Source organism: Chenopodium quinoa, unplaced genomic scaffold, assembly GCF_001683475.1.
Source record: "Chenopodium quinoa cultivar QQ74 unplaced genomic scaffold, ASM168347v1, whole genome shotgun sequence".
In the NCBI taxonomy this organism is placed as follows: Eukaryota; Viridiplantae; Streptophyta; class Magnoliopsida; order Caryophyllales; family Amaranthaceae; genus Chenopodium; species Chenopodium quinoa.
The window spans coordinates 1,055,240-1,082,227 of record NW_018743850.1 but is presented as its reverse complement, the minus strand read 5'-3'; the positions used below and the strand labels follow the sequence as shown (position 1 = coordinate 1,082,227).

At 37.6% G+C, this 26,988-nt stretch overlaps 6 protein-coding genes across 11 annotated transcripts; 4 read left to right on the top strand and 2 right to left on the bottom strand.

Annotated features, from left to right (window-relative positions):
• Positions 1 to 437: 437 nt before the first annotated feature.
• On the top strand, positions 438 to 2,271 carry LOC110685851 (epoxide hydrolase A-like). The gene is made up of 4 exons (XM_021862386.1): positions 438 to 873; positions 1,148 to 1,330; positions 1,417 to 1,658; positions 1,844 to 2,271. The coding sequence occupies exons 1-4, from the start codon at positions 589 to 591 to the stop codon at positions 2,094 to 2,096; spliced, it is 963 nt and encodes a 320-aa protein (XP_021718078.1). The 5' UTR covers positions 438 to 588; the 3' UTR covers positions 2,097 to 2,271.
• LOC110685853 (folate transporter 1, chloroplastic-like) lies at positions 2,239 to 7,463 on the bottom strand. 6 transcript variants are annotated; one of them, XM_021862390.1, is made up of 12 exons: positions 7,062 to 7,463; positions 6,889 to 6,965; positions 6,305 to 6,381; positions 6,122 to 6,215; positions 5,472 to 5,565; positions 4,675 to 4,748; positions 3,945 to 4,049; positions 3,617 to 3,688; positions 3,520 to 3,540; positions 3,321 to 3,388; positions 2,820 to 2,848; positions 2,239 to 2,366 (listed from the first exon to the last, which is right to left on the bottom strand). In XM_021862390.1, the coding sequence occupies exons 1-12, from the start codon at positions 7,165 to 7,167 to the stop codon at positions 2,353 to 2,355; spliced, it is 831 nt and encodes a 276-aa protein (XP_021718082.1). In that variant the 5' UTR covers positions 7,168 to 7,463; the 3' UTR covers positions 2,239 to 2,352. The 6 variants fall into 6 exon arrangements, 5 of the variants coding, with proteins under 5 accessions (XP_021718082.1, XP_021718079.1, XP_021718080.1 ...); XR_002504109.1 differs by having other exon boundaries at positions 2,303 to 2,366; positions 3,520 to 3,526; XM_021862387.1 differs by lacking the exon at positions 2,239 to 2,366 and having other exon boundaries at positions 2,484 to 2,848.
• A 1,152-nt stretch (positions 7,464 to 8,615) lies between these two features.
• Positions 8,616 to 10,670, top strand: LOC110685854 (60S ribosomal protein L18a). Its single transcript, XM_021862393.1, has 4 exons — positions 8,616 to 8,794; positions 8,904 to 9,019; positions 9,104 to 9,167; positions 10,151 to 10,670. The coding sequence occupies exons 1-4, from the start codon at positions 8,780 to 8,782 to the stop codon at positions 10,490 to 10,492; spliced, it is 537 nt and encodes a 178-aa protein (XP_021718085.1). The 5' UTR covers positions 8,616 to 8,779; the 3' UTR covers positions 10,493 to 10,670.
• Positions 10,671 to 11,088: 418 nt separating this feature from the next.
• Positions 11,089 to 14,497, top strand: LOC110685849. Its single transcript, XM_021862384.1, has 3 exons — positions 11,089 to 11,746; positions 12,617 to 12,820; positions 12,984 to 14,497. The coding sequence occupies exons 1-3, from the start codon at positions 11,609 to 11,611 to the stop codon at positions 14,007 to 14,009; spliced, it is 1,368 nt and encodes a 455-aa protein (XP_021718076.1). The 5' UTR covers positions 11,089 to 11,608; the 3' UTR covers positions 14,010 to 14,497.
• A 20-nt stretch (positions 14,498 to 14,517) lies between these two features.
• On the bottom strand, positions 14,518 to 16,880 carry LOC110685850 (peroxidase 72-like). The gene is made up of 4 exons (XM_021862385.1): positions 16,514 to 16,880; positions 16,213 to 16,404; positions 15,950 to 16,115; positions 14,518 to 15,180 (listed from the first exon to the last, which is right to left on the bottom strand). The coding sequence occupies exons 1-4, from the start codon at positions 16,736 to 16,738 to the stop codon at positions 14,768 to 14,770; spliced, it is 996 nt and encodes a 331-aa protein (XP_021718077.1). The 5' UTR covers positions 16,739 to 16,880; the 3' UTR covers positions 14,518 to 14,767.
• A 5,655-nt stretch (positions 16,881 to 22,535) lies between these two features.
• On the top strand, positions 22,536 to 23,381 carry LOC110685608. The gene is made up of 2 exons (XM_021862156.1): positions 22,536 to 22,790; positions 22,872 to 23,381. The coding sequence occupies exons 1-2, from the start codon at positions 22,617 to 22,619 to the stop codon at positions 23,295 to 23,297; spliced, it is 600 nt and encodes a 199-aa protein (XP_021717848.1). The 5' UTR covers positions 22,536 to 22,616; the 3' UTR covers positions 23,298 to 23,381.
• Positions 23,382 to 26,988: the final 3,607 nt, after the last annotated feature.

Genomic DNA, 26,988 nt, shown 5'->3' with positions numbered 1-26,988 from the left:
TATAAAAATTTATGACAAAATTACATGTCATTTGTTACTATTAACGCTTGATTAGGCTTAAGATCACCATTGTTAGCTATTTAAATTACAACCTTAAGGTTGTTGTGTCATATTGTTTTTCCTATCTAAAATTTGTTTGTGAGATAAAATTGGTCAAAGTAAAAAGAACGATATAAAACAGAGTGAGTATTAGTTTCAAACGAAGTAAATTATGAGACAATTTGTATAAAGTCAACTTTGTACGAAGTAATTTGTTACTTTGTAGGTCGTGTAGATCTTTGGCTAATGTTTGAATTGACGTACAACTCAGTTGATCTCATTTTTTTTTTAATCGTCATATCATGTAATTTTATATATTAAATTAAATTTCCTCAAAAATAATATATTAAATTAAATTAAACAAAAATAAAATAAAATACAAGTAGCAAATACTCCGTAGCTGACATATCCATGCAAAGTCAGACTTTTATTTCTTATATTCAAAGGGAGAATGAAAGATTCATTATAAAATTAAGATAGCCAAGCAGCATTGATATCAGAGAAAGAAACTGGCAGGGAGATAATATCAGATCAGAGAGCAGAGAAGTAATGGAGAGAGAAATCCAGCATAAATGGGTCAAAACTAACGGGATAAAGATGCACATAGCAGAGCTAGGCACAGGACCCCTTGTACTTTTGCTGCATGGATTCCCAGAATTCTGGTACTCTTGGCGTCACCAGATCCCTGTTCTTGCTAGCCATGGTTATCACGTTGTCGCCCCAGATTTACGAGGCTATGGTGACTCTGACTCGCCCTTGAGCTCCTCTTCTTACAGCATGCTCCATATTGTTGCTGACCTTGTTGGCCTCTTGGACTACTTTGGTGAACCAAAGGTAAAACCTACTCTCTAATCCAGCATTAAACTAATTTTCCCTACCCCTCATTGTTAAAGAATATGATAATACTTTTACATAAAAGATGTATTACTTGTTTATTAGACATCCGAAAAGATGTGATTATTGATTTCGGATAGATGATGTACATAGATAGAATCCCTGATTTGCTATCAGCCTAATACATGTATTTAATTTTATAAAGTAATAGCTTGACTGGAAAGGTTAACTATACTTAGCTTGTTTCTCACAAAACTTGGTGGTTTCGGAGAAGGCTTTTGCAGTGGGAACTGACTGGGGAGCTGAGGCAGCATGGCACTTGAGCCTCTTTAGGCCTGATAGAGTGAAAGGAGTGGTTAGTCTCTCAGTTCCTTATTTCCTCAGAGACCCTAACAGCAAACCTACTGATTTTTTCCGAAGAATATTTGGAGATGACTTCTATGTGTGTCAATTTCAGGTACTGTCTCATAATAAAAAAGATCTATCTCATTTGAGTCATTTCGCAGCAGTAAGTTGGTACTTATTAGTTGTCTGAATATGTAGGAAACAGGACGAGCAGAGAGAGCATTTGCAAGGTATGACTATCTGACAGTTATGAAGAAATACCTGCTAGTAGGCAGAACAGACAATCTGGTGGCTCCAGAGGGCATGGAAATAATAGACTATCTAGAGACTCCGTCTGTTTTGCCATCATGGATCACCGAAGAGGAACTTCAGGTTTATGCAGACAAGTTTCAGGAATCAGGTTTCACCGGCCCCTTGAACTATTACCGCGCTATGGACTTGTAAGTGTATAACTCTTGGAGATTTACCAACTTCAATTAAATATTCTAGACTAGAACAGTATATCACTTGCATCAACATTTCTTCAAACCTTAAGAGATATTTATGAGTTCTTTCATCTCTTTCTTGATCACTAAGCAGTGCATGAATTAAGTTTCACTATCTACATCATGTGTTACTGTGTTAGGAACTGGGAGCTGCTCGCAGCCTGGCAGGGAGCAAAGATAACAGTTCCAAGCAAGTTCATTATCGGCAATAAAGACATTGGTTTTGTAAATCTTGGAATAAGGGAATATATTGAAGGTCCCATCTTCAAGAGCCTCGTTCCTAATTTACAAGTTGCCATTCTCAATGGCCACCATTACATACAACTGGAAAAACCACAGGACGTGTCCAATGCGATATTATCCTTCCTACAAGATCTCTCTTCAGATCAATGAAGCTCTTCCACTTTTCTGGATCAAACTGTTGGTCCTTGGTATAAGTAAATCTCCAATAGCTGGATTGGAGATTATCTTCAACCAGTAATCTAGACATTCTGCCCAAGTACATTCTTAGCCTGTTTTAGCCATGCTTCAGCTTTCGCTCTAAATCAGATGTAGATTTACTTGTCTATCTAAAGTTTGCTCTGCTAAGTAGTTCAACTCTCCCCAATCCTATTTCATACGAAGTATAATAGCATTTTCAATTACCAAATCACTCTCTTGAAACTGCCCAAGTGCACAATAAAAAGACAAATCAAACGCCATAAGGTGATCCAACTATCCAGGTATTCAAAGATGTTTACATGACAAAGGTTGGAACAAGAAACTCTAACAAGCATAACCTCAAGGTAACCAGTTCAATAGGATTAATAAATTAAGCAACAGAAACGTGACAATAATTTCCTCATACTGGCATGCCCTGTTCTTTCACAGTATTGTATCTACCTGTTGAAGATGGGTGCAGAAAAGAAAGGGGGCTTAGGAAAGGGGTGGGGGGGTGGGGGGTTTAGTAAAAAAATCAAGAAGCAGAGGTAGCAGAGAATTCAAGAAAAAAAATAGATGAAAGAATATAGGATTAATCTTTCTTTCTAGTCAAATTGAACACCTTTAGAACATTCTCATATACAACAAAAGTTACAGCAGATGCAGGCACATTCTTCAATAAGTTAGCTGTAATACCTTTGTAGAAACCACGAAGACCTTCAAACCTGCAAAAGATGATAATGTATACATAACTTTGATAAATAGGGGAAAAAAGGAAGAAATATCAGATTGTAGGACACATGGGAAAGTTGTCCTCAAATTATTTAATAGATGGGAAAGATGTCTTCACACATTAATGTATATATTGGTGAATGGTGATACATAAATGTATACTTTTAGCTAAGAGAGAGGCAAGCAAGGATGCAGGGTGTATGAGCACTGATATAATTTTAAATTTTCCCGGGAAAGCATTGCATTGGGGGACAACCGTGATATGACTTAATAAACTATTATGTGAAAGGAATAAGACTAGAATCAACACCCAATTAGACACTGATGATTATAATACCCTCTAACGCAAATATTATTAAAGCCAGAGCAATTAGTCAGACATCAAGATGGCATTACATTATCACTTAACACTACGTTGCAGGCTTAGCATACGAAGTATTAAATTTTGCAGTGATTCATTCTCACCGTGCAGTTTCTTTGATCACGTGAAAGCTATCTGCATATCTTGGAACGCCATTTTGATTTGGCCTTTGCTGCATTTACAAATTTATACAAAGACAGATGAGAGAACGAACTACAGCTTGTTGTAAAGGTCAGCTTAAGCATCATGGAAGCAAAATTCCAGTCAAACCCCCCCCCCCCCTTCACCTAATCAGGCATTTACCTGTAATCTTGATCGAATGACCTGCGAAGTACAGAAGATATTACCAAAAATTGATATTGCAAAATAAAGATCCATTATAATTATGAGTAAAATTTACCTGAACTGGGTATGTAAAGAGAATGGCTGCAACTTTAGAAGAAGCTCCCAAAAAGGTATAGTCTAGGGAGTTCTGTTTCAGAGTGCAACATATAAGATAATCAGCTTAAAATTCACAATGTTAATAGAATTTACTAAATGGAGTAATGGACCCTGTGGTTTAAGAAAATTGATGTCAAACCACTCCCCACCCACTTTGATGCATTAATTTCTACATTAAGCAAAAGAATTTTAAAAAGATCTTATTTTTAGTCCAAAATGGATTAATTGCTATTAGAGCTTTATGTCAGAGAGATACAGCATATAGAGCGCATAAATTGCAAACCTACCAGCACTTCAACATCTTTAGTTTTGGCTTTTTCCGACTTAAAATCAACAAGAAGTTTACGCAATTCCTCATACGCAGTGAACTGTATGGCACCATGAGAGACCTGCTGAAGCAGTATTCAACTAGTAAGCATACCAGAGTTATACCCTAAATATCAAGTAGAATGACAACACTCGATACTCAGTTAACCAGGGAAAAGAAGTTGAAAAGACCAGAAAACCAAGCCCTCTGTTTTCTTAACAGTTTCACTAGATAAACAGACATGAAAATGTTCCCAAATTTCCACAGTCAGTGCTCAGAAGCAACATGCAATCCACACTGGAACGATCCACAATTCTGTTATCAAGATAATGACCAAAAGCCACTCAAGATTACTACAATGGGTGAAAATTGTTCAATGCAATTCAGATGTAGCAAGCTGACAAAATCTTTCACTGACTTGCTTTCTAATGTAACTATTACATCACAACATACTTTGTTTACCCAAGATATTGAAGCATGGACCAACTTGATCCATCAGAAGATCAACAAGCTAGACAGAAGGCACTTTTTCAAGTCTAATTTCCATGACCAAGCTAATACTACTTCATTAACAGAGCAATCATATGCACAAAGACAACTCCAGCAAAGCATCCAGCGAGCTTAATAATAGAATGGGCTAAACTATTGATGGTTACTAAATGAATTGGGCAAGAGAGAGGACAGCAGAGTATAGGTGAGTAAAATCTAACCAGCAAAAGACTTGGCCAAATTCCTCTATAGAGTGCAGTCCACCCTTCCTCTTTTGTTATGGTTCTCAGAGCATCTGAAGTGGACACCCAAAAAAAAAAAAAAAAAACAATCAAAAACTCCTCATTCTATTGATAAAAAGAGGTCTTTTGAACAGCACTAGATAAAAGAATCAGGTTAAAGTCACAACATATACTATGAAAAAATAGTCATTGGTGTAGCTTGAAAACTTTGACAGCTAGTGGGACATCCTAAAATAAGTACAACATAGAATGAGGTGCCACTTCTTCCCAAGTCCCCTCCTCCCTACACACAAACACAGGAGTAAAATTCAACCACTAGGATGGTAAAACCTTTTATGATCACACTTGAGAAGTAAGAACCAACTCCCCATAAAATGTAAACCTATCCCTCATGTTAACTTCAAAAGGTTTTGGTACCTAGTTCAGATTTTAAATAAAATATTGCATAACAATATACATGAAATGGGTGGATTATATAAACTGCATTCTAAAAATAATGTAATATGAGTATCAACCTATCAGGTCCTACATAAACAATGAGTTTGAATTCTTGTTAATAGTAGCCAACTAGCCTTAGAGAACTCTTCAACTCATGAAAAATTTCTACTGGAAAGTGAACTTTTACTAAATCCTAGACACTAAAATGACCATAGAATCTGACCCAATTAATTATATTTCCATTACATCCGCTAGTAGTTTACGAGTTTGAAAAGCAGCAAGACCAGTAAAAAGCATCCAACATACAGTTCATGAATTAACTAAGAAGTGAAGCCAACCATAAACACCAGAATATTGGCGGGTTTGATGAAGAGGATTCTGTAGCTGTAATCTTGTTTTAATGACCCACACAGGATTTGTGAAAAATGATACCTGTAAATAGTTCATACATGTACTAGTTAGAATCAGTTCTAACAAACAACATGAAAACGAAAAGATGAAAGCATGTTTCTTACATCTCCAAAGCGAGAAAGAAGCCCGTTCTAGTAGCACTGTGGCCAAATTTGAAGGAACTTAAAAATGTAAGTGGGGACATCGTAGTATCCTAAAATGTTACTCACAATTTGATTGGACATCTCTAATACAAACTCGTGTAAACTCCTACTTTGTTTCCTCTGAGCATTGACAAAATCAATTGAATAGTGAAATAATTAAAGTACTCATTGAGATAACAAGCCTGACAGAATGAAAATTCAGGGTGACTTATGTCCAAACTTAAGCTTCATACACACTCCCTCCATCCCTATATAAAAGCCCCATTTCTCCCAAATTTTTTGTCCAATTTATCATTTCGGGAGGGATCCACATCCACTATTTTGTTTTTCATAATTTACTATTAATTATCAAAACCCCTCTAACACCATTATATCTTCTCTAGCTTCCCCCTTAAGACATTTAAACTATAGCATTGCTGTTTCAAAAAACTGACCAGTGCACCAGCCTCTGCAGCTGCCGCCAAATGGTGTCCAGGACTCAGCTTATCCTCCTCGTCACGAGAATACCTTTTTTTAGCTCTGCTATAGCTGCAGAAAATAGCATTTCCTTTCCAATTCAGATAATACAGCTTAAAAATAGGCAGATAAAATTTCAGACTTGAGAGAATTTAACTTACAAGAAGAAAAACAGGCCCCATGAAATAGATGATCCTATAACAGCTGGGGTGAAGCCAGCATAAAGCCCCCTCGAACCCTGGAAAACAAGTTTAAAACAAAATGTTGAGCAAGCAGAATTGTACTAGAATGGATCTACAAATAGCATCTCAGCAAGATATAACTTAATTTCTTCATGCTGAAAGTATTAAATAGTATGGTTCATTGATCACACAATTACATGGAAACTTGTAAAGACCTTTCAGCTAGGATTGACCATCTCAAATCAAAATTTAAAGATTAAAGTTGTAATTTTCGACTGATAACAGCTTAATAAACTAAATTGACTTAAAATATGCACCCAGTACTATTTATATATATGTCATTATAAATAAAATTATAATTTCAATGAATGTATTAGGCATTTTACAAAGTCATACATTGGCATAAAAGACCATAAATATACACAAGTAGTTAATTGAATAACATACAATGATACAAACATGTTGCATAGAATTGGCTAAAGATAGATATTGAATTGTAAATAGAGAGCAATAAACTAGGGTTTGAAAAGCAACAAAATAAAGCATTGGAATTTTGAAGACACCTCAGAACGGGCGATGGTGAAGATAGCATTGGGAGTGTTCTTGTAGCTTGGGAGATTCGATATTCGTCCATCATTCACTGTATTATTCCAACAAATAAAGATATAAATAAATTCCCAGAGAATAAAAGATGGTATTCTGAGAATTAGACGAAATTGATTGATTTTGGTTTGACCTTGGAAGCGGGTGCGAACGACGTCAAGGGGGTGCATGATTGCCACAGTGGCGAAGCCAGCGACGGCTCCGGCGGTGGCATTCTCCCACTCCCATTTTACCGCCATTAACGCCGCCGGAAACTGATTATCCGGCGAACTCTTCTTTTCACTTCCGTACTCGCTTTGTCCCTCCAGGGCTCCACCTTACTAATGTTGTTCAACTGGAGTTAAGAATACGGTGTAATGGATCTTTTGCTTGTGTGAGTTGTGTCAACGTGCTCATTGGGGCAACCCTGGCTAGTCCAAAGCTCCAAACTCCATCTGATTGCTTATTGCTTTGAACTTTTCCGTAATATTCAAGACTATTAGGGGATGTTTGGTACGTGGGAATTGAGAATGAGATTGGGAGTTTTAATCCCAATTGAAGAAAAAAGCTTTATTTGTTTGACGAGATATAAAGAGGGTTGGAAATGGAAATATTTGGGGGTGAATTCTCATCATTTTATTACATAGGGAGGGTAGGTAATATATGAATGGAATGAGAATAAGTAAAAAATGACATTTTTGCCATTAATGAAAAGAATAAAAAAGAAATGTTAGTAAGGGTATTTTTGTAAAATTGTTATTATTTCCTATTTATTCCCACTCGCTATCCAAACACGGTATTGACATATTTTTATGTATTCCCACCAATCAATTCCCAATCACATTTCTACCTTTTAATCCCCAAACTCACATTCCCACATTCTAAACGCCCCGTTAGGCCTTTATTATAGAAAAGACTTTCATAACAAAGGTTAAATATGAGCAAAAGGTCATCCTAGTAAGGGTTAAATTTGAGCAGGAGTCATCATAGAAGGGTTTAAATAAGAGCAAGGGTCATCATGATAGGATTATAAAAGCAGGGTAAAATAGTAGTAGGGCTATAACATTAGGGGTTTATTTAACCTCTACCTTGATAACTCTTATTGTTCTTATAACCCCTACTATCGTAACAAGGGTTAAATTGGAGCAGCGGTCATCATAATAGGGTTAAATAGTTTCAGGGGTTACAGTGAGGTTTATTTAAGCCAAACTATGATAACCCATGCTATTATGATCAGTACTGATGCTATAACCCCCTACTCTGAAGGCAAAATAATCATAATAGGGTCTAAATAGTATCTAGGGACACCTTTACTATGGGTATGAGGTAAATATGAGAATGAGTCATCATAAATGAGGTTAATCGGGAGTAGGTGGTCATCATAGAAGGGTTAAATAAGAGCGCGGGTAGTCTTCATAGTATGGTTTAAATAGGGACTAAAGTCTTGTTTAGTTTACCTTAAAAAATTACTGTAATACTATTAGTTTAGTAAATATATATTCAGTAAAAATCAGTAATTTTAAAGAAGAAATATTTAAACATACAATAATAGATAATCATTAAAAAAAATTAAATTCACCAAAATAATTTCAATGTAAAAATAATTTCAGTTTATCAAAAATAAGGTAATGTGAACAAGAGAGAAGGATTATAAGGAAAGGAAAAAAAAAAAAAAACCAAAAAATGACTAATGTTGAGCAGGGCCTAAGTTTTGGGCTGATGGTATGCCAGCTTGCAAATTTGTAAGCCTGAATGACACAACTCAGGTGAGTACATTAGAAACTAAAAACCCTACACATTCTTCCTCCAACCCCTATTTATCATCGTTTCAGATACAGCAAAGTGAGAAATCAGAAGAAGAATCGATCGAAAATGGGTTATTTTAGGGTTTGATTTCAATCATGCTACATCGTTTAATTCATCTGTTTTTCTGCAACAATTATCAATCAATTCATGAATTTATTTTAATCCATAATAAATTTTGAATGTGTAACAGTTTCATCAGTACCAAGTTGTGGGAAGAGGCTTGCCCACTGAATCCGATGAACATCCCAAGATCTATCGCATGAAGCTCTGGGCTACCAATGAAGTTCGAGCCAAGTCCAAATTTTGGTACCTTTTTCTACTCTTTTCGAACTTTGATTTGATTGTAATTTCAATTGAGAAAAAGCATTTGATTTTGGGTTTTTTTTGCAGGTATTTTCTGAGGAAATTGAAGAAGGTGAAGAAAAGCAATGGTCAGATTCTTGCCATTAACGAGGTATGTTAATCTTATGCTTTACTCTTTCTATTTCCAAGTAATTGTTTTTATGACATTTGATTCTAATATTACCTGGTGAACAAATTGCTTTGTGTTCATATTGTGAAATAATCCAAAAAGCCATCTTGAATTTATTTATTTCAATTATGACATCATTTTTGTTAGGTTGTTGTAAAGTAATTTCCTGTTTGGCTTTTATCTTGTGTACTATATATATCCTAGGTACCTCTCCTACATCCTGGTAGTTATAGATTACGGCGAACCCATTGTAAATTGAAGTGTAGTTTTGAAAATTTTGATCTCTGCACACTATTAAAAATGATTCATTGTCGCTGCTGAAATGGTATGTTTATTTGTCAAATTTTATAAGAAGTATTACAATGGTACATAGTAATTCTCATTTAGAATGAACAAAGAGGTTAAGAGTGCTAGTCAGAGTGAGAGGGGCCTTTAATTCAAAGGTTAATTATTGTAGAAGCAGCCTTGGAGTCTTGGACTGGGCTAAAGTATGTTTTTTTGTGATTTCCATCTATCTCCGTAATTGGGCAGAATTGAAAGAGTGATTTAATCTATATTTGTAAGAACAAGAAAGAGGAGTGATAGTTTAAACAGGGGAGTTGAGAGTGAGGACGACACTAATCACGCAGTTGTTTCAAAGGTTATATTAGTGGAAGAACCCTTAGACTTGGCTAGAGTATGCTTTTTTTTTTTTCCTTCTGCTTGTGATTGCACTGAAAAGGAAGAGATGGTTGCTGTGAATAGAAATAGATGAGAGATAGTGATAGGCCTCACCTCCCAAACAAAACTCCTGTTTCTTCCATAATTAGTGTTTTCCGGACACTATCATTTATTGCTTTGGCTTAGAATTCTGATGTCACTACTTGTAGAGAACAAAATTTTGAGTTTTTGTCCATCGTAGTGGTGTTGCCTTAATGTTAGAGATTGGATTTATTATTTATCGCTCAATATTGATCTGCCCACAGATCTATGAGAAGAATCCTACTGTTATCAAGAACTATGGAATATGGTTGCGATACCAGAGTAGAACTGGCTACCACAACATGTACAAGGAATTCCGTGACACCACATTGAATGGTGCTGTTGAACAAATGTACACTGAGATGGCTTCTCGCCACAGAGTCAGGGCCCCATGCATCCAGATTATCAAGACAGCAACTGTTCCTGATGAACTTTGTAAGAGGGAGAACACCAAACAGTTCCACAGCAAGGATATTAAATTTCCACTGGTTTACAAGAAGGTTAGACCACCAAACAGGAAGCTCAAGACAACGTACAAAGCATCAAGGCCTAATCTGTTCATGTAAGGCGCAACTTTTGTTGGTTTGTGATTTAGAGCTCGAAATTATTTCTTGAGAACAAATTGAGTTGTTAAAATTTACTAGTCTTATGAGTTACAAATATCAATTTGAGGTACACTATGTGTATTTGCTTATGGACAGATCCTATTATGAATATCATTTATCCAAAATTTGTTCTTTCTTAGCTTCTTGTTTGGTTCATCTTGACTTCTCGAGAATTAAGGCACCTTTTTCCAGCTGTTGATGCTCAGACTTGATGGTTTACACTGCTATTACGGCACCCTTATAGTCTTCTACCTTTATAGCAGAACAAACCATTTAAGTCATACTGAGAAAGGACTTTACAGTTTACAGCACCATGGTAAAAGCTTCCAATTTTATCACTAGTGGTTAGCTTAACTAAGAATGTTACTCGTAGTACGGAGTACAGATTAATCAGGCATGACAAAAGCTTCTTATTTTATAAGAACCCTGTGGCTGAAGGCTGAAGCCTAAGCTTCCAATTTTTTTGTTATTTTTAAATTTTTAAATTCAGTTTGGCTTTTAATTTATCTTACCATATAATTTCATAGTAGGGTATAAACTTTTTATATGTAGTAAATTTTTATTGCGAAATTAAAGATATAAATATTAAAAAATGTCGACGAAAAATATGTATCATACTTCATACTAATATATTATGAGATGGAGGGTATACATTATTCACGAATAAGATAAGTGTGCAACATACGAGTATAAAAATAAAGAAAAAAACCTGGGAGTAGCATGTAAAAGGAATTGCATATGACTAGTTCCCCCCATAGTCCCATACAATATTACCATTCTTCTTTAGGAAAAAAAAGGAAGTCCCAAAATTTAAAATTAATCCTCTCCCTATATTAATGTTTATGCCAAAATGAGTACTCCAAACTTCCAAGGGTCTCAGGAAGATTATAAGAACGTTGGGTTTGATCTCCACTCTCCACATGACAGGTGGCAGCATCTTAACTCACTGACTCACACTCTCTCTCACTCCTACAGACAACCACACTCACTAACGCTTATATTAGCGCTTCACACAATAATAATGGGTTCATTCAAGAATACCTTCCACATTATTATGTAAAATTCAAAGTACTAAAAATGGTGATGACAAGAGGAAATAAGCGAAAATTTGAACAGCAAGAAGCAGCAACAGCAGCAGCTGCTAATGATCAACAACCCACTTTATGCATCACTCTTCCTGGTTTCTCTTCAAACCCCTCTTCCTCGTACTCCCAGGTTCTTCCTTTTTCTCTCTCTTTCTTTATTTGGAATATTGCATATTTTGTCTTCATAAAGGTGCCATTTTTGTTACTTCATCATGCTGCCTGTAGTATTTATGTTATGTTTAAGAAAAGAAAAAAAAAACTGCGTTTATTTTTGCAATGGTTTTTTTTTTTTTTTTTTGGTCTTTTGTGTTCTGTATTCTGTTATTGATTTTCTAGGTTTTGTAAACCCATTTATGAAGATTTATTCTTTCCTTTGTTTTTGTGGAAAGATTTGAGAGTTTCTGAAAATCTGAACGTCTGCAAGCACTAATCAAGGTCCAATATGGCCCTGGGTTGTAATAAAACATTAAATTAAATAATAAAAAAACAAGATGATTACTTTAAATTCTTATCATAATTAGTTGGCTTGAATTTTACTTAGACCTGTACACATTGACTGGCAGTCTGTGACTGTGTTGTTAGAATGGCCCAAGGTTGTATCTTAGGCAATCATCAAATGGGTCTAGGCCGCACCCATCAATAGAGGAAAATTTGCCTTTGTCAATCATGAATCTTTTACTCCTAAACTACACTTGTCAAAGCTATCTACTATGTTATCCGTAACAATGTAGTATGTTGAGCAAAACTTGGCTAAACTACATAAAGTAAAATGCATTTCTGTTAATTAGTTCATCACGGATCCGTGTGGTGCGGCCATATGTGCTGTTCTGCCTAGCCATATTCCCCTTCACCCTTTTCCAACTTGATTTTCCTTATTCTGATCTTATACTGTAAGCATGCCTTGCTCCTTGATTCCCCTTCTTATTCTGTCTATTTGCTCCTTGGATGAGAGCTTCTGTATATCTGATTGAGTCAAATGTCATGTTGATTGCAAACTCAGCACACTAGCCATTCAAGGGTCGCTAAGAGGATTGAAACGTGTGAGAAGCTTGCTGACTTCGTGTTAAAGGTGTCTGCTTCACAAAGTCCAGCCGTTACACCTTCTGAATTGACTCCTTGTAGCACTCTGAAATCACAAAGCAAAGCAGTGTCCTCATGTCCAACAACCACCCCTGAACCCGAGGTTGAAAATCCACCATCACAGGCAAGACTTCATACCCGCCTTGCAATATCCACATTATTTTGGCATCATCAGTTGCCTATTCCTCTCTCTATTCAGATAAGGCCGAGGCGTTTTATGCTCATTTTTAATTGTGTGGGATGTGTTTTTGTACAAACTTATGTTAAATGTGGCCTTCTGTTGTTAGGAGCTCGCGATGGTTAGGGCTTGCTCTCTGGCTACCTCAGGAAGATATCCAGTTCGACGTGTCAGACATGTTCCTTGTAGGCGCAATAAATCAACAGCTGCAATTGGCGCTATCAAAAAAGAAAGTAGTGATGATGGGGTAGCTGATACTTTCTGTGCAGGAACTCCACTGTCTCTGAGTCTGCATGATCCTGTATTTCAAGCTCTTTCCACCCAACTTGGAGAAGGATCAGAATGTATCCAATCATCGCCTCCTCTTTCTTCTGTCCCCAAAGCTGTCAATGGTAATCCTATGTTCAATGAGCACACACCATTGCGGGAGGCTATTATGCCCCCTATTGAGGAAGTACCTAACAGTCCAAGTGAAGCAGATAGTAATGCAAGGCAAGCAACAAGTCTTAATCTTTCAGACATGGCTGCAATGGATGATGATTGTTCCAGCTTTGATTCTGTTTTAAGTGATCCTCTAGTGACAGTTGGTAATTATAGGGTGAAGGAAAATCTGGCGCCCATTCTCAGAGATGTACTATCTAAGTATGGCGATATTGCTGCACAATGTGTCAAGAAGTCTGTTTTGCACCGCTCTTGGTTGGTTGAGAGTGTATGCGACATAGTTGAGAAACTACGAACTGTAGAGTTTGTGCATCTCACAGCAGTTGAAGTTGACAGTTTTCGGGTCTTTGTTCAAGACATAGAATCGGATAATGTGGAGGTTGGGTGGCTTCATCAGCGGCTTGATGAAATTTATGAGGCCAAAAGGCTTCTTAAAGAATCCTCTAAAGTTAAGCAAGCTAAGAGCCAGAATCATCATCTAACTAAGAGGAAGGAGGAAGAGATCAAAGCCTATAAGAGAGAAATCAAAGAGTATGAAGAAGAAATATGCAAACGTCAAGAGAAGATTGCTTCTGCAAATGAAGAGCTGGAAGTGAGGATGGCAGAGGGAAAGGATTTGAATGAGATACTCTCGTACACTAAGGCACAAGTGAAAAGGTTTCACTGTGGGTCAATGATTAGTGGCTTAATTTAACATAGCATTCTACCTCTGAAACAAGTTCACATTGCTACTCGAGACTTGTTATATGGTACATCAGGTTATTTTTACATGTTTTCACCTTAAAACTCTATCTTCTTATTAGAATGGTATGTTTACATCTGTATGACTTCCTGTCTTTGTGTTATTTTTCTGCTAATTAAGTTTGGGATGCCTGAGATACATCATGCTTGTGTTTTAATGATTTTGAGGCCTTTCTGTGAATTGTCTTTCAGGAATGTTCAGACTAAGAATTAGTGATTTCAACTCTTGATGCTTCATATTTGTTTTCTCTTAATTCATCTTTTGACTCCAGTGGTTTTTTTAATCTACTAAGTAGGTTTATATCATTGATCTTTCTGATAAACCATTCTCAGATTTTGTCCATCAGGGGAAGATATAGAGAATTGAATGATTTAGGTGTCCTAGTTCAATGGTTGCCAACTTGCTGTTTTCTTGCCTTTTTTTTTTTCCTCCAAAGGGAGAAGAATATAATTGAGGATGATGCCACAAAATTACCCTCAGAACAATTTAATTTAATTGCAAAAGAAGATACAAAAGTTTCTGCCAAACAATGAGGGCACAAATAACTCTCACTAGGCACAAAATAACATGCATACTGCTATCACAAACACTTTTCACATTTTCCCAATGATTTCAACCTTAAAAAATAACATAAGATAAATACTTTAATAGCTCCCCTTCCTCCCAAAAAAATACTGGAATTCACACACATACATGAATTATGCCAAACTTTAGTGATTGACTCTTCTGCAGATTCTTCTGATTTCACCCCTTGAACCAGTCAATGGAGCAATGTTTCCCATCTTAACCATGGACTGAGCAAAATGCTGGAAGAAAAGCTCATTGTTCTCAGCATATTGCTTCACTAGTTTCATAGAATCTTGGTTTTTGGTAAGAAGAATTTGATCAGAACTGAGTAGGCCCTTGTAAGCCAGTAAGTTCTTGTAGTAGCTGTTGTCAAACTTGAAAGGGGTTACATAGTCTAATTTAAACAAGTTCTGATCACCACCAGACTGTGGGCAACGGGTGCGCAACTCGGCTGCATATGCTTGGTTCAAAGTGTTGTCAGGTTGCCCATTTCCACTCTGGTTGTATAGCCTTTGCCTGAAGCTAGTACACCTTGCATCCCCAATTGTGTGACTCCCTGCATAAAAAAAAAAAAAAAAAAAAAAAAAAAAAAAAAAAAAAAAAAAAAAAAAAAAAGATTAATTCACTGTAAACCTCGGTCTCTAACATTTACAACTTAAATAATGAAATATACGAAGTACATGATTGGCTTAGTAATTGTTTTCATTATCCTAATCGTTTTTTTTCCTTTTGAAATGTTGGAAAGATGGGACTAGAAGGGACAGCTAGGGAGGTAATAAGAAACTTATACCCTGCTAATTATAAGACTCGAACCCCTAACCTCAGGTTTCGGAAATGAACAACACACTACTGCTCTGTCTCCATTTCCCCATTACATGTTAGTACACAGAATCAACTAACTATGAAACCATTAGATATCTAATATGGAGTGAATGACGTAGTTGAGTTTAAAAAATGCTTTAATTTCTATCCTGCCACTAGCCCCATTCAAATTTTTGGTAAAGTTATCTATGGGCATTTTGGTCAATTAGCTTCTTGTTCACCATAAAATAGTAGAGGAATTCAGACTTTTCTTTGTGCACAACACTTTGCATTGGCTTTTACACTTTTATGTACAATAATATGAACATTCTAACTTCTAAGCCCCTCAAAGGACAATCATTTCTCTATTAGCAGCACAGTTCATCATAGGACTACTTTTCTTAAAGAAGGAATCTCTTTTTCTTAGGCAAGATTAGAATTTGATTTCATATCAATGTCACCTTTTTTTTATTCCAGACAGAGCTAATAATCAAAGGGCTAGAAAAAAGAAGTGATCAGCATACCTGAGAGCGCGACAAGGTCGACTAGATCGAGTCCCTTAAGCTTGAACTTGGTAAGAATGGTTTGAAAGGTGTTGTTAGGAGCTGGAATGTTGTAGTTTGAACCACTTAAGCTAGCATCTAGAGAATCCCTTCTTCCTAGTGGTACTTCCCAGTTTGGTCCTCCAGCCTGCAGAATATATGAACCATTATTAACTATAATGATTTACATAATAATATGTACGTAATATGATTAAATAACCTTAAGATTTACATGCCAAACTTACAAGAAGAGTAGCGTCTCTGGCTGTTATAGCCAAGATATCAGCACAGGACACAGTCTCAGGGCATGCTTTCTCCACAGCTGCCTTGATCTCATCAATGACCTCGAACCCTCGAGCTGAGTTACGGTTTGGGTTCGACCTCTTCTCGCTTATTATGCTACCACTGCTGTCCAGCAGCACACCACCATCACAACCCTGTAGTAAATCATCAGTATAAACCCATTAAAAAAGTACAAAGATGAGAACATTATCTGAAATAATATAAGCATATATAGTAATATTATCATTTGTTTCAGGTCAAGACCTTGACAAAACAATCATGGAAATGGAGCCTAAGCAAAGAGGCTGCCATCCTAGGTTCTTTAGCGACCGCCTTTGCCACTACAGACCAAACAATGTCTTCGACTTTGGGACATGAGTGATCATAGAATTGTGGGTAGAGATAACCCCCTTGGCTTTTTTCACAGAAACATGAAGGAACTATGGCCAGGAGAGACAGAAGAATGAGATAGTGTAGGGACTTAGCCATTTTTTAGTATAGAATAATGCTTTTGCTTAGATTAGAGGATGTTGTACGTTTTTATTTATAGCAGGAGAGTTCTTGTTCTTTCAAGTAAATGAATAATGAGTACAAGAACTAGCGAGATAAGAGGTACGAAAATAAAATAGTGGAGTTGTTAGCAAGTCATGTTGTTTATTGCATTAGTTTTCATTTTATTTCAGAGAATTAAAAAGGACCAAGCAATGTAAAGCAAAGGACACCACGGTCTTGGGTGGGTCATATAAGACATATTATTAGGTGATTTTGTCACCTCACTATTTAACGGTATTGGGGGGAGGGGGGTGGTTTGAAATGTAGGTTAAGTCTTTCATAATGTGAATAAATTGTCAAATTTTATACTTCTTCATTTAAATTTTAACTGCAGCATTTTGATTTTTATATTATTCATACGCTATGTTTTTTTTGTTATTATTGATCATTAGTATTTATCTCGTGCGATGCACGAGTCAAACTTTTAATGAACTTTTTTTGGTGAAAGATTGCTCTATCATATTGGAAGTGCTTTTGAATTGGATTCAAGGTATGTAGGTAATTACCAAATGTATTATAGTAGTGAAGTGAAGCACAATGAGCCTATACCTATATATACCTTATACAGAGAGTTGTAGTATAAATAAAATTTATAGCAATACATCGGAAAAATTGCCAAACTGAGCGTTTTTGGAAAACAATTTCCCAAACAAGACGCGTGGCAAAACTATTTACCAAACTAAGCTTTCAGGATAAAACGCCAACCAGGGTGGCGTTTTACCCTGGGCAATTTTTTTTTTTAATTTTTAGTCAAAGGTAAAACGCCATCAAGGGTGGCGTTTTACTGCTGGGCAAATTTTTTAAAAAAAAAACATTTACACAAAAACGCTACTTTTAACACAAAAGCGCTAACGTCGTTGGCGTTTTAGAGTCGGGTATTTCTAACAGCATATATCGCTGTTCTTCATTATTCAACCAAACCCCCAAATTGCAAACCCTAACCCCGCGCATACCAACTTCCAATTCTCCATATTTGAAGCAATTTCATCACATTCCGTAGCTTAGTTTTGCATCATAGTCAATAAAAATTAATCCTCCTTCTTTGTTCAACACTGTTACGCCCTACTTTCATCGAAATTGAGGTATGTCTTGAATTTAACTATTTTACTTGTGTATGATGTTTTTTGGGAATTTATGTTTGTAATTTACAATGTATGTACTATAGTGTTGTTCAAGTATGCGAAATATGTATAACTACATAATACATTGTTGTTTAATTATTGAAATTAAGTATAGTTATATGTATGTTGTATAATTTCGTATAATTTATATGAATCATTTAGTTGTTGAACTACATATATGAAGCATTTAGGGAATTACGAACTAAATTGTTGAGTTAAGTACATTTAAATGTATCTTACATTGTTAGATTAAGTAGGTAAGTTAGTATGTTGTTGAACACTGCGTTGTATGTACGCTTTGCTTGGGGATTTATTGGAATCATTGTGGTTTTAGTTGTGCATATGTGTCACCTAATATGTGGTCTGATGTTATGTAGAACATGGCTTCACAATTGATTGTTTTGTTATGCCGTTGGGGGGGTGAAATTTTGTGTGTCGGACCCAATGTCGAGTATAGAGGAGGAAAAATGGAACCGCTAGCATTGAAACCTTGCATGACTTACAATGATTTGTTGAAGAAAGTTTATACTATAATTGGTTCAAAGCCAACAAGTGTTGAAGTGAACATCAAAATGAGGTTTGAAAGTGTTAGCGGGATTCAAATCTTACCTGTTTTGAATGACGACCATTTGGAGGTTTTGAGGGGTGTCGTTGCAATGAGGTCTCTTCCTACTGATTTGTATGTGGAAACGGTGCCTGTATGTACTCAACAACCAACATTTCTTCCATCATACAATGCAAGCTCTCTACAAATGCCCGCATATAACATTCCATCATCTGAATATGGAATGGGTTCTTTCAGTAGAATGTTACACGACGATCAATTTGACATTCCATTCAGTTCACAATTTACGGCGTCGGGGTCAATGCAGTAGCCTGGTCCATCTACCTCAAACAATGACATTTCATCATCGATGCAGTTGCAAAGTTACTCTCCCACGCAAGAACCTATTGAAACACCACCGTTTCAGACTTTGGTGAATGCTGAACTTGTTGTAAACAACGGGTTGTCTGTTCTTGATATGTATAATAACACAAACGACGATGGTGAAGACGGATATGAAGAAGATGTTATAAACAACGATTTGTCTGTGGATGATGTTGTTGCTAGAACTCCATTACCTTGGTTCAGTCAAATAAACGAGAACTATGAGGTGGACATACATTGGGGTGATTCGGGGAGCCAGTGTTCGTTTCGTGTCGGGGGAGAATTTGAGAAGGGCATGATTTTTGACAATAAGAAAGCGCTACAGGAAATGGTGAAATTGTATTCCATAGAGCGAAATCATTTCTACACCACAGTGACGTCGAATGAGAATGTCCTTCATTTAAAGTGCAAGAGGGGGTGTGGTTGGTCGCTACGTGGTACAAAAACAAATCTAACCACACGTGCCTTTAAGATCGTATCTTACAAGGGCCCACATCGCGACAATTGTGTTAATGAAGTTTCGCCCAGAGATCATCGACACTTGGACTCCTCTGTTATCTGCGACTATGTGAAGTCGTTTGTGCAGAAAGATCCATGTTTGAGAGTTGAGTTCATACAACATATCATCTCCAACAAATTTCAATTCGATGTTCCATATCGAAGAGCGTGGTATGCCAAACAGAAAGCGATTGCGGAAATTTTTGGGGATTGGGAGAGTTCATACAACAGACTTCCTTCATTCATGCAAGCCCTCCAGGAGTCGAACCCAGGCACTGTAGTTCTGTGGAAATACAAAGCTATTGCTGAAGGCGTTTATTACAGCAACATGGAGGTATTTGAACGAGTGTTTTGGGCCTTCAAGCCTTCCATCGATGGGTTCAAACACTGCATGCCTCTGTTATCTATTGATGGGACACACTTGTATGGGAAATATAAAGGAACACTTTTGGTTGCTACAAGTGTTGATGCTAATTTTCAGGTATTTCCTTTAGCATTTGCAATAGTTGAAGGGGAAAACACCTCGAGTTGGTCCTGGTTTCTAAGCTGCATTCGGGTTCATGTTACTGATCGAGAGGGCCTATGTGTTATATCTGACCGACATGCGGGGATTATTGCTGCGATGACTAACCCGGATGTTGGATTTCATGAGCCACGGGCCTTTCACAGGTTTTGCGTTCGACACATGGCCTCTAACTTGAGGACCCATGTGAAAAACAACGACATGAGAGACAGGTTCAAGGCTGCTGCATACCAACACCAAGAAAAAAAATTGGTTGAAGATATGCGTTCTATCGGCAAAGCTTGTGTTAAGTCCCTAGAGTACATCACGGATGTGCCATTTCACAGATGGTCCTTGTTTCATGACGCTGGTCGGAGGCATGGTATATGTACTACAAATTTCTCAGAAACTTTTAACAATGTGTTGAAGGGAGCTCATTTTCTGCCAATCATGTCCCTTGTCGAGTTAACTTTCCACAGAGTTAACAAGTACTTTAACAGAAGCAGAGATAGTTCACTTGCTAGGCGTGCTCACGGATATGCATACTCACCTAAGGTCACCGCCATTTTGGAGAAGAATAATAGAAAGGCAAAATACCATACAGTGGATGTTTATAGCCGTCAGCTTGGTATATACCAAGTAAAAACACACCGAGGAGAAAGGATAGGGAGAAAAGGGGGTCATAAGCATACCGTTAACTTTAATTTAAGAACATGTACATGCAACAAACCGATGATATTTCACCTACCATGTTCTCATGTTCTAGCCGTGTGTCTTAAGTATTCAGTTTCTGAGGAACCGTGGGTGGACAGTTTCCTACGATCAGAGGCGTATGCAAATACTTATGCCCCACAATTCTGGCCTATTCCTTGTGAGACGACGTGGAGGTCATACAGAGGGCCTAAAATCATTCCTGATGAGATCATGGTCCGAGGACACGGTCGCCCACCGTCGAAGCGTATACGAAATGAAATGGATGAGACAAACCGTCCACCAAGCAAATGTAGTCGTTGCCGTCAGGAAGGACACAATAAGAGATCTTGCCCTTTTCGAACGGACGGTGACCGGTAGTGGTGTTAGTTTATGTATTATTTTTATACCATGTTGTGTGTATGTGTTCAAGTAGGATGTAGCTGACTTTTTGTTTTACATTGTACGCTGAACAGAGATCATGGAGGGACAGGATCAGGGGCAGACACGACATGACCCTGGACCAGCTGACCCTTCAGTACTGACACTTCAGGATACCCATCGGAGCCGTGACATATGGGAGCAGATAGTAAGTTTTCATCTACCAAATATTTATTGTGTTTGGCATTTATTTGGTTCACTGATCAAACAATTTATTTTTTGTTCTTGTACAGGGTGATCCAGCACGTTGCTTGGTTTGCAGGCACCACGTTGCCACCACGGTGGTAGATTGGGTGGTCGACCCCCGTGTGCTACAGTACATCAATTTTGTGGGTTTCGGCGGATTTCATAGGATGGCCTTCACACCGATCGATCGAGCGCTTATTACTGCGCTCGTTGAGAGATGGAGACCGGAGACTCACTCCTTCCATCTACCAGTTGGGGAGGCCACCGTCACGCTCCGAGATGTGGCGATACTTACACGGCTCCCAGTGCATGGTAGGGCAGTTACAGGACCGATTATACAGGACCCTCGTGGCCTTGTTGAGAGGGTGTTAGGGGTGAGGCCTGAGGCGACCGATGTTAGAGGCACAGGGTTAAGACACATATGGTTACGAGAGACATTTGGGGTGTTGCCTCCTGATGCTGATGATGGGGTCGTCCAAAGATACGCTCGAGCGTACATGTTCATGTTGATAGGATCATTATTCAGTAACAAGAGTGGTAGTCACATACAGTTGATCTACCTACAGCTGTTAGAGAACAACTGGGAGGGTATACGTGACTACAGCTGGGGTAGTGCGTGTCTGGCAACCTTATATCGACATCTTTGCAGAGCATCCCAGCGTAGTAGATGAGAGATCAGCGGTCCCTTGATTGTGCTTCAGGTAGTCTTGTACTTTCATACCATTTTCTACCTATTACGTACTAAACATTGGCTAGACTAAACTTTTGTTTTTTTTATTACAGTTATGGGCTTGGGAGCACATCCACGTTGGTAGGCCAGCTATGCCTGCTAGGCGTCGACGCGAGGAGGAGGAGGAAGACGATCAGGAGCATGCATATGAGGCGCCGCCACACCCACCACCGGACTTAGCATACGGTTGCCGGTATGTATGACTTATTGTTAAGTTATCCACATATGGTTTTAATTTTCTATTAATTTTGTCATGAACACTGTTATTATACATGTAATCAGGTGGCTAGGGCGGAGACTTACTCGTGTGCATGCAGAAAGGGGTCTGCCGTATTATAGAGATGCATTCGACAGACTGAGCGAGTCTCAGGTTATAGTTCACTTTAAAAACTAATTTAACACCGTGTTCATTATTTTAATAAGTTAATTATGATGTTAACGACTGCTTGTTAATGCAGATGACGTGGGATCCATACGTCCCTCACTTAGTCGATGCCATGCCCCAATATCTTCTTGATCACCAGATGGAGTGGCGTGCCATGACAGTGCTCATCTGTTTTGAGTTGGTGGAGGCTCACCTCCCCGACAGAGTCATGCGATAGTTCGGCCTTTGTCAATCCATCCCAGCCCCGTGTGACACGAGTGTCCAGTTGCACAGGACAGACCGACGAGGAAAGGGGGAGGTTAACTGGGCAGTTCAGCATGCCCCTTACATTGACATGTGGGACCAGCGGCTGCAGCACGTCGCGGATGGTGCGCTTGTCCAAGGCCTGATGGAGTATCACGATCCATACATGGTATGGTACAGGAGCATTACCCGACGCTTCATCAACCCTAACTACACCCCACCCTCAACGCATTACCACCCAGCTTTTGAAGACATCAGTGGATATGTGAGTTTTTTGTCATTTTTTCTTTTCCTCCAATTTATAGTTTCTTTAATTATTAAAATGGCTGATTGTTGACTAATGCAGGCGTCTGATATGCTTGCTATACATGATGCACTAGAAGTCTTGAGCATATCATATCCCACCATACCGCAGTTGGATGACATTCACGCAATGACTGTGAGTAGCTTACAGAGACATGGTCATGGCCATCTTATCCCCCAGGGCCGGGACCAATCACACCGCCGTTCACACCGTGAGGTAGGCAGCAGTAGTAGGGGACAGACTCACACGTCCCCTACAGGGTCCCCCCTGTTTTTTGATGATCAGGAAGATATCGCCATCCACATGTCTGCGCCATACTCATCTCAGGAAGGACCATCTTCCAGCCAACAGACTCCTCCCCAGACCTCTGCCCCAGATCCTTTCACAACGGTATCTCAGTACTACCGTCGTAGAAGACCGCGATTGGATAGACAACACTTACATACAATAGATGAATCGGGATCTTAGAACTTCTTTTGTTAGTTGTAATCAGATTCTATAGTACATTGTATCCAAATAAATATTATCAATTTTACTAACCTTTTTAGTTCATTTTCTGTACATTATCAACTTCACCATACGCATTCATTCTTTTCATTGTATTGGTTGCTGGTGTTGTTGTTGTTGCTGGTGTTGTTAATGTTGCTGATGTTGTTGCAGTTATTGTTGTGGTTCCTGTTGTTAAGGTTGTAGTAGTTGTTGTGATTGTTGTTGATGCTCTTGTTGGGGTTGTCGCTGTTGCTCTTGTTGGGGTTGTCGCTGTTGCTGTTGTTGTAGTTGTTGTGGTTGTTGCTGCTGTTGTTGTTGCAGCTCCTGTGGTTGTTGCTGTTGTTGTTGCAGCTCCTGTGGTTGTTGCTGCTGTTGCTGTGTAGCTGTGTTTGTGTGCAGAGATAAAACGCCAACCATGGTGGCACTTTAGGGGGGTAAATTATTTTCAAAAAAATCACTCAGGGTAAAACGCCAACGGCGTTAGCGTTTTTGTGTAAATGTGTTTTTTTAAAAAAATTTGCCCAGTAGTAAAACGCCACCCTTGATGGCGTTTTATCCTTGACTAAAAATAAAAAAAAAATAAATGCCCAGGGTAAAACGCCATCCTGGTTGGCGTTTTACTCTGGAAGCTTAGTTTGGTAAATAGTTTTGCCACGCGTCTTGTTTGGGAAATTGTTTCCCAAAAACGCTTAGTTTGACAATTTTTCCCAATACATCAATACGACAGAATTACGTAAAAGATCTAATATTTATACAATAAATTGAATTGCTACATTAAAGAGAAAGTCGTCACCAATAATAATAATACTTTTCCATTTTTACAAATCTCATATCCCCATGACTTGTAAAGATAATTATATGTAAAATCATATGTTTAAGAATTTTTTTTAAAAAACCTCTTATTATTGTTTCTATTCTCGAAGACCAATTGTTCTTGTAATACACACTTGCAATACATAATATAAATAGTTTGGATTTCTAAATAATTAAATTTGAAGTATTAAAGCGATTTTACAGCAATTAAGAAGATATAGGGAAAAAAAAAAGAAGCAATACCTCTAAAGTTCAAGACATGATATAGGACTGATATATACTCCGTATTGAGTTGCAAATAATAAAGATGTATCTCATGTAAGTCCTAAACTAAATTACGAGTAACTAAAATGCATAATACATAAACAATATAGCAAACAGGCCAAACACAATGCCTTAAAACAAATGAAAACTCATCATGATGAATTAGCCTAATGAAACCCAAAAATGAAAAGACGTAGATATATAAGAATTAAGAAGTGTTCGCTTGTTTATCCACCGGCATTAACCCCTGAAAAATCCACTCAATAAGTCTGACATTTAAGTTTTTCTCCACCGTATATAGAAACTGCCATTCCAAGTTAAAATTTGTTTGAATTAGTCATCATGGATATGCACCGGAAATCTAGGTTCATTTTTTTTTTATTATTATTTTTTTTTTGAAACAAACGGTTCATTAATTTTAATTATTCTTTCTTTAACAAACAAATTAAACCGCACACATGAAAAAACTCTAAAACTGAAAAAAGCGACTGAATATAAAACTGACGTTAAATTTTGTAATTAAATTAAATTAAATTAATAAATGATAAAAATATGAAATTACTAGGACCGGATTTTTCACCAAATACCACTGAGTTATTGCAAAATTCACCATATACCACACAAAAATTTCTAATTCACCATATAGCACTGAGTTAATGTAAATTAACACAGAATGCCATTTTTGATAACTGTCGTTAACGTCGTTAGTAATTAAGGTTAATTGTGTCACGTGGCAGCTTGTAATTGGTTCTTATTAATATTATTTAATTACTTAAATAAAATAAAATTAAAAAAAAGCCACCTTCTCTCTCTCCTCTGACCGAACACCCAGACCACCACTAACGCCCAAACCACCGCCCAGACCACCAACCCGGAACCCAAACGCCCAAAACACCGCCCAGACCACCAACCCAAAACCCCAAACGCCTAAAACACCGCCGACGACTCCCTTCCTCGCTCCGACGCCCCACCCAATACAACGCCCCAAACCTAACCCTTCCTCCTCAATTTTGCCGCCAGAATACCCCCAAATCTGATGCAACACGCCACCAAGGCAGCCCGTAAGTCAGCCCTAGTTGCCAGAAAAGCCCCCAAATCTTGACATGACCCATGAAAGGTTTCTTTAATGGCGGCAATGAAGAGAGAAAACTGAGAAAAATCAACTATAAAATCGAGCGAAATCAAATCGAGCGAAATCAAACCCTAAGATCGAGCGAAACCAAACCCTAAAGCTTTGAGAATAGAAGAAACCCATGATTTTCGACCTTCATCTCGAAACCCTAATTATCTGATTTCGTTTTGGGAGGAATGATTGAGAATTTGGGGATTCTTCGAGGAGGAGGTTTCGGGCTGAGGGAGTTGGTTTCGATGAAGGGGCTGGTGGTTTAGGGGGCAGGAGAGGCGCGACAGGGGGAGGCCAATGCACCGGCGACTGGGGGAATCTGGTCGGATTCTGTGCCTGCAAGGGGTGTCGGGATAAGGTGGTGGTCTGGGTGTTCGGTCAGAGGAGAGAGAGAAGGTGGTTGTTTTTTTTTAATTTTTTATTTAAGTAATTAAATAATATTAATAAGAACCAATTACAAGCTGCCACGTGGCACAATTAACCTTAATTACTAACGGCGTTAACGACAGTTACCAAAAATGGCATTCTGTGTTAATGTACATTAACTCAGTGCTATATGGTGAATTAGAAAATTTTGTGTGGTATATGGTGAATTTTGCAATAACTCAGTGGTATTTGGTGAAAAATCCGTACTAGAACAATTAATGAGAGGGCTGCTAATAGGAGAGGAGAGAGAAAGATTACTTTCCGACGACAAAACAGTACCAATTTGCAACGACAACGACAAAAGACGACTTGTTGAACTTCAAAACGGATAAAAGAGAAATACAATTGTCAGGAAAATGAAAAAAAAAAAAAAAACCTTTGCAATACATTGTTCTTTAATGCCGCATCACTCAATGCCAATAGTTTTACTAACGGAAACCTTATCAAAAATAAATTAATAAACCATAAAAATCAGGAATTAGTGCTTTTAAAATTCAAAAGTCATAATTATAAGGACTTGTTACAAAATTAACCAGTGAGATTTAAAAAATTATTTGATATACTGTATTTAAAAAACCAGTGAGATTTCTATAATTGACCATTTATGGAGCAGTTTGACTTTTTGAATTCAATACATTGTTCTTCAATTCTGCATATATTTAAAAAACCGGTGAGATGTCAAACCATCAAGCCAAATTTTCCTTTTTTCATATTTCCTGAACAAAAAAAATCAAAACCAGAAAAATTAAGAAGCCACAATCAAAATTAAATTTAAGGTAAAATTAGAAAACCTTAAAGGATACATTTTTTTTTAAGACAAATGAATTGAGAATTAATAGTTTTACCAACGAAAACCTTACCAAAAATAAACTACTAAACAACAAAATAAGGAATTAGTGCTTATAAAATTCTAAACTGGTGAAAAGGATTATAATTCAAACCTTAAATCTATAATTGGAGTAGTAAGAACATAGGAAAGATGAAACTCAGACCCAGGGGCGGAGCCACGGTGGGTTCAAGTGGGTTCATTGAACCCACTGATTT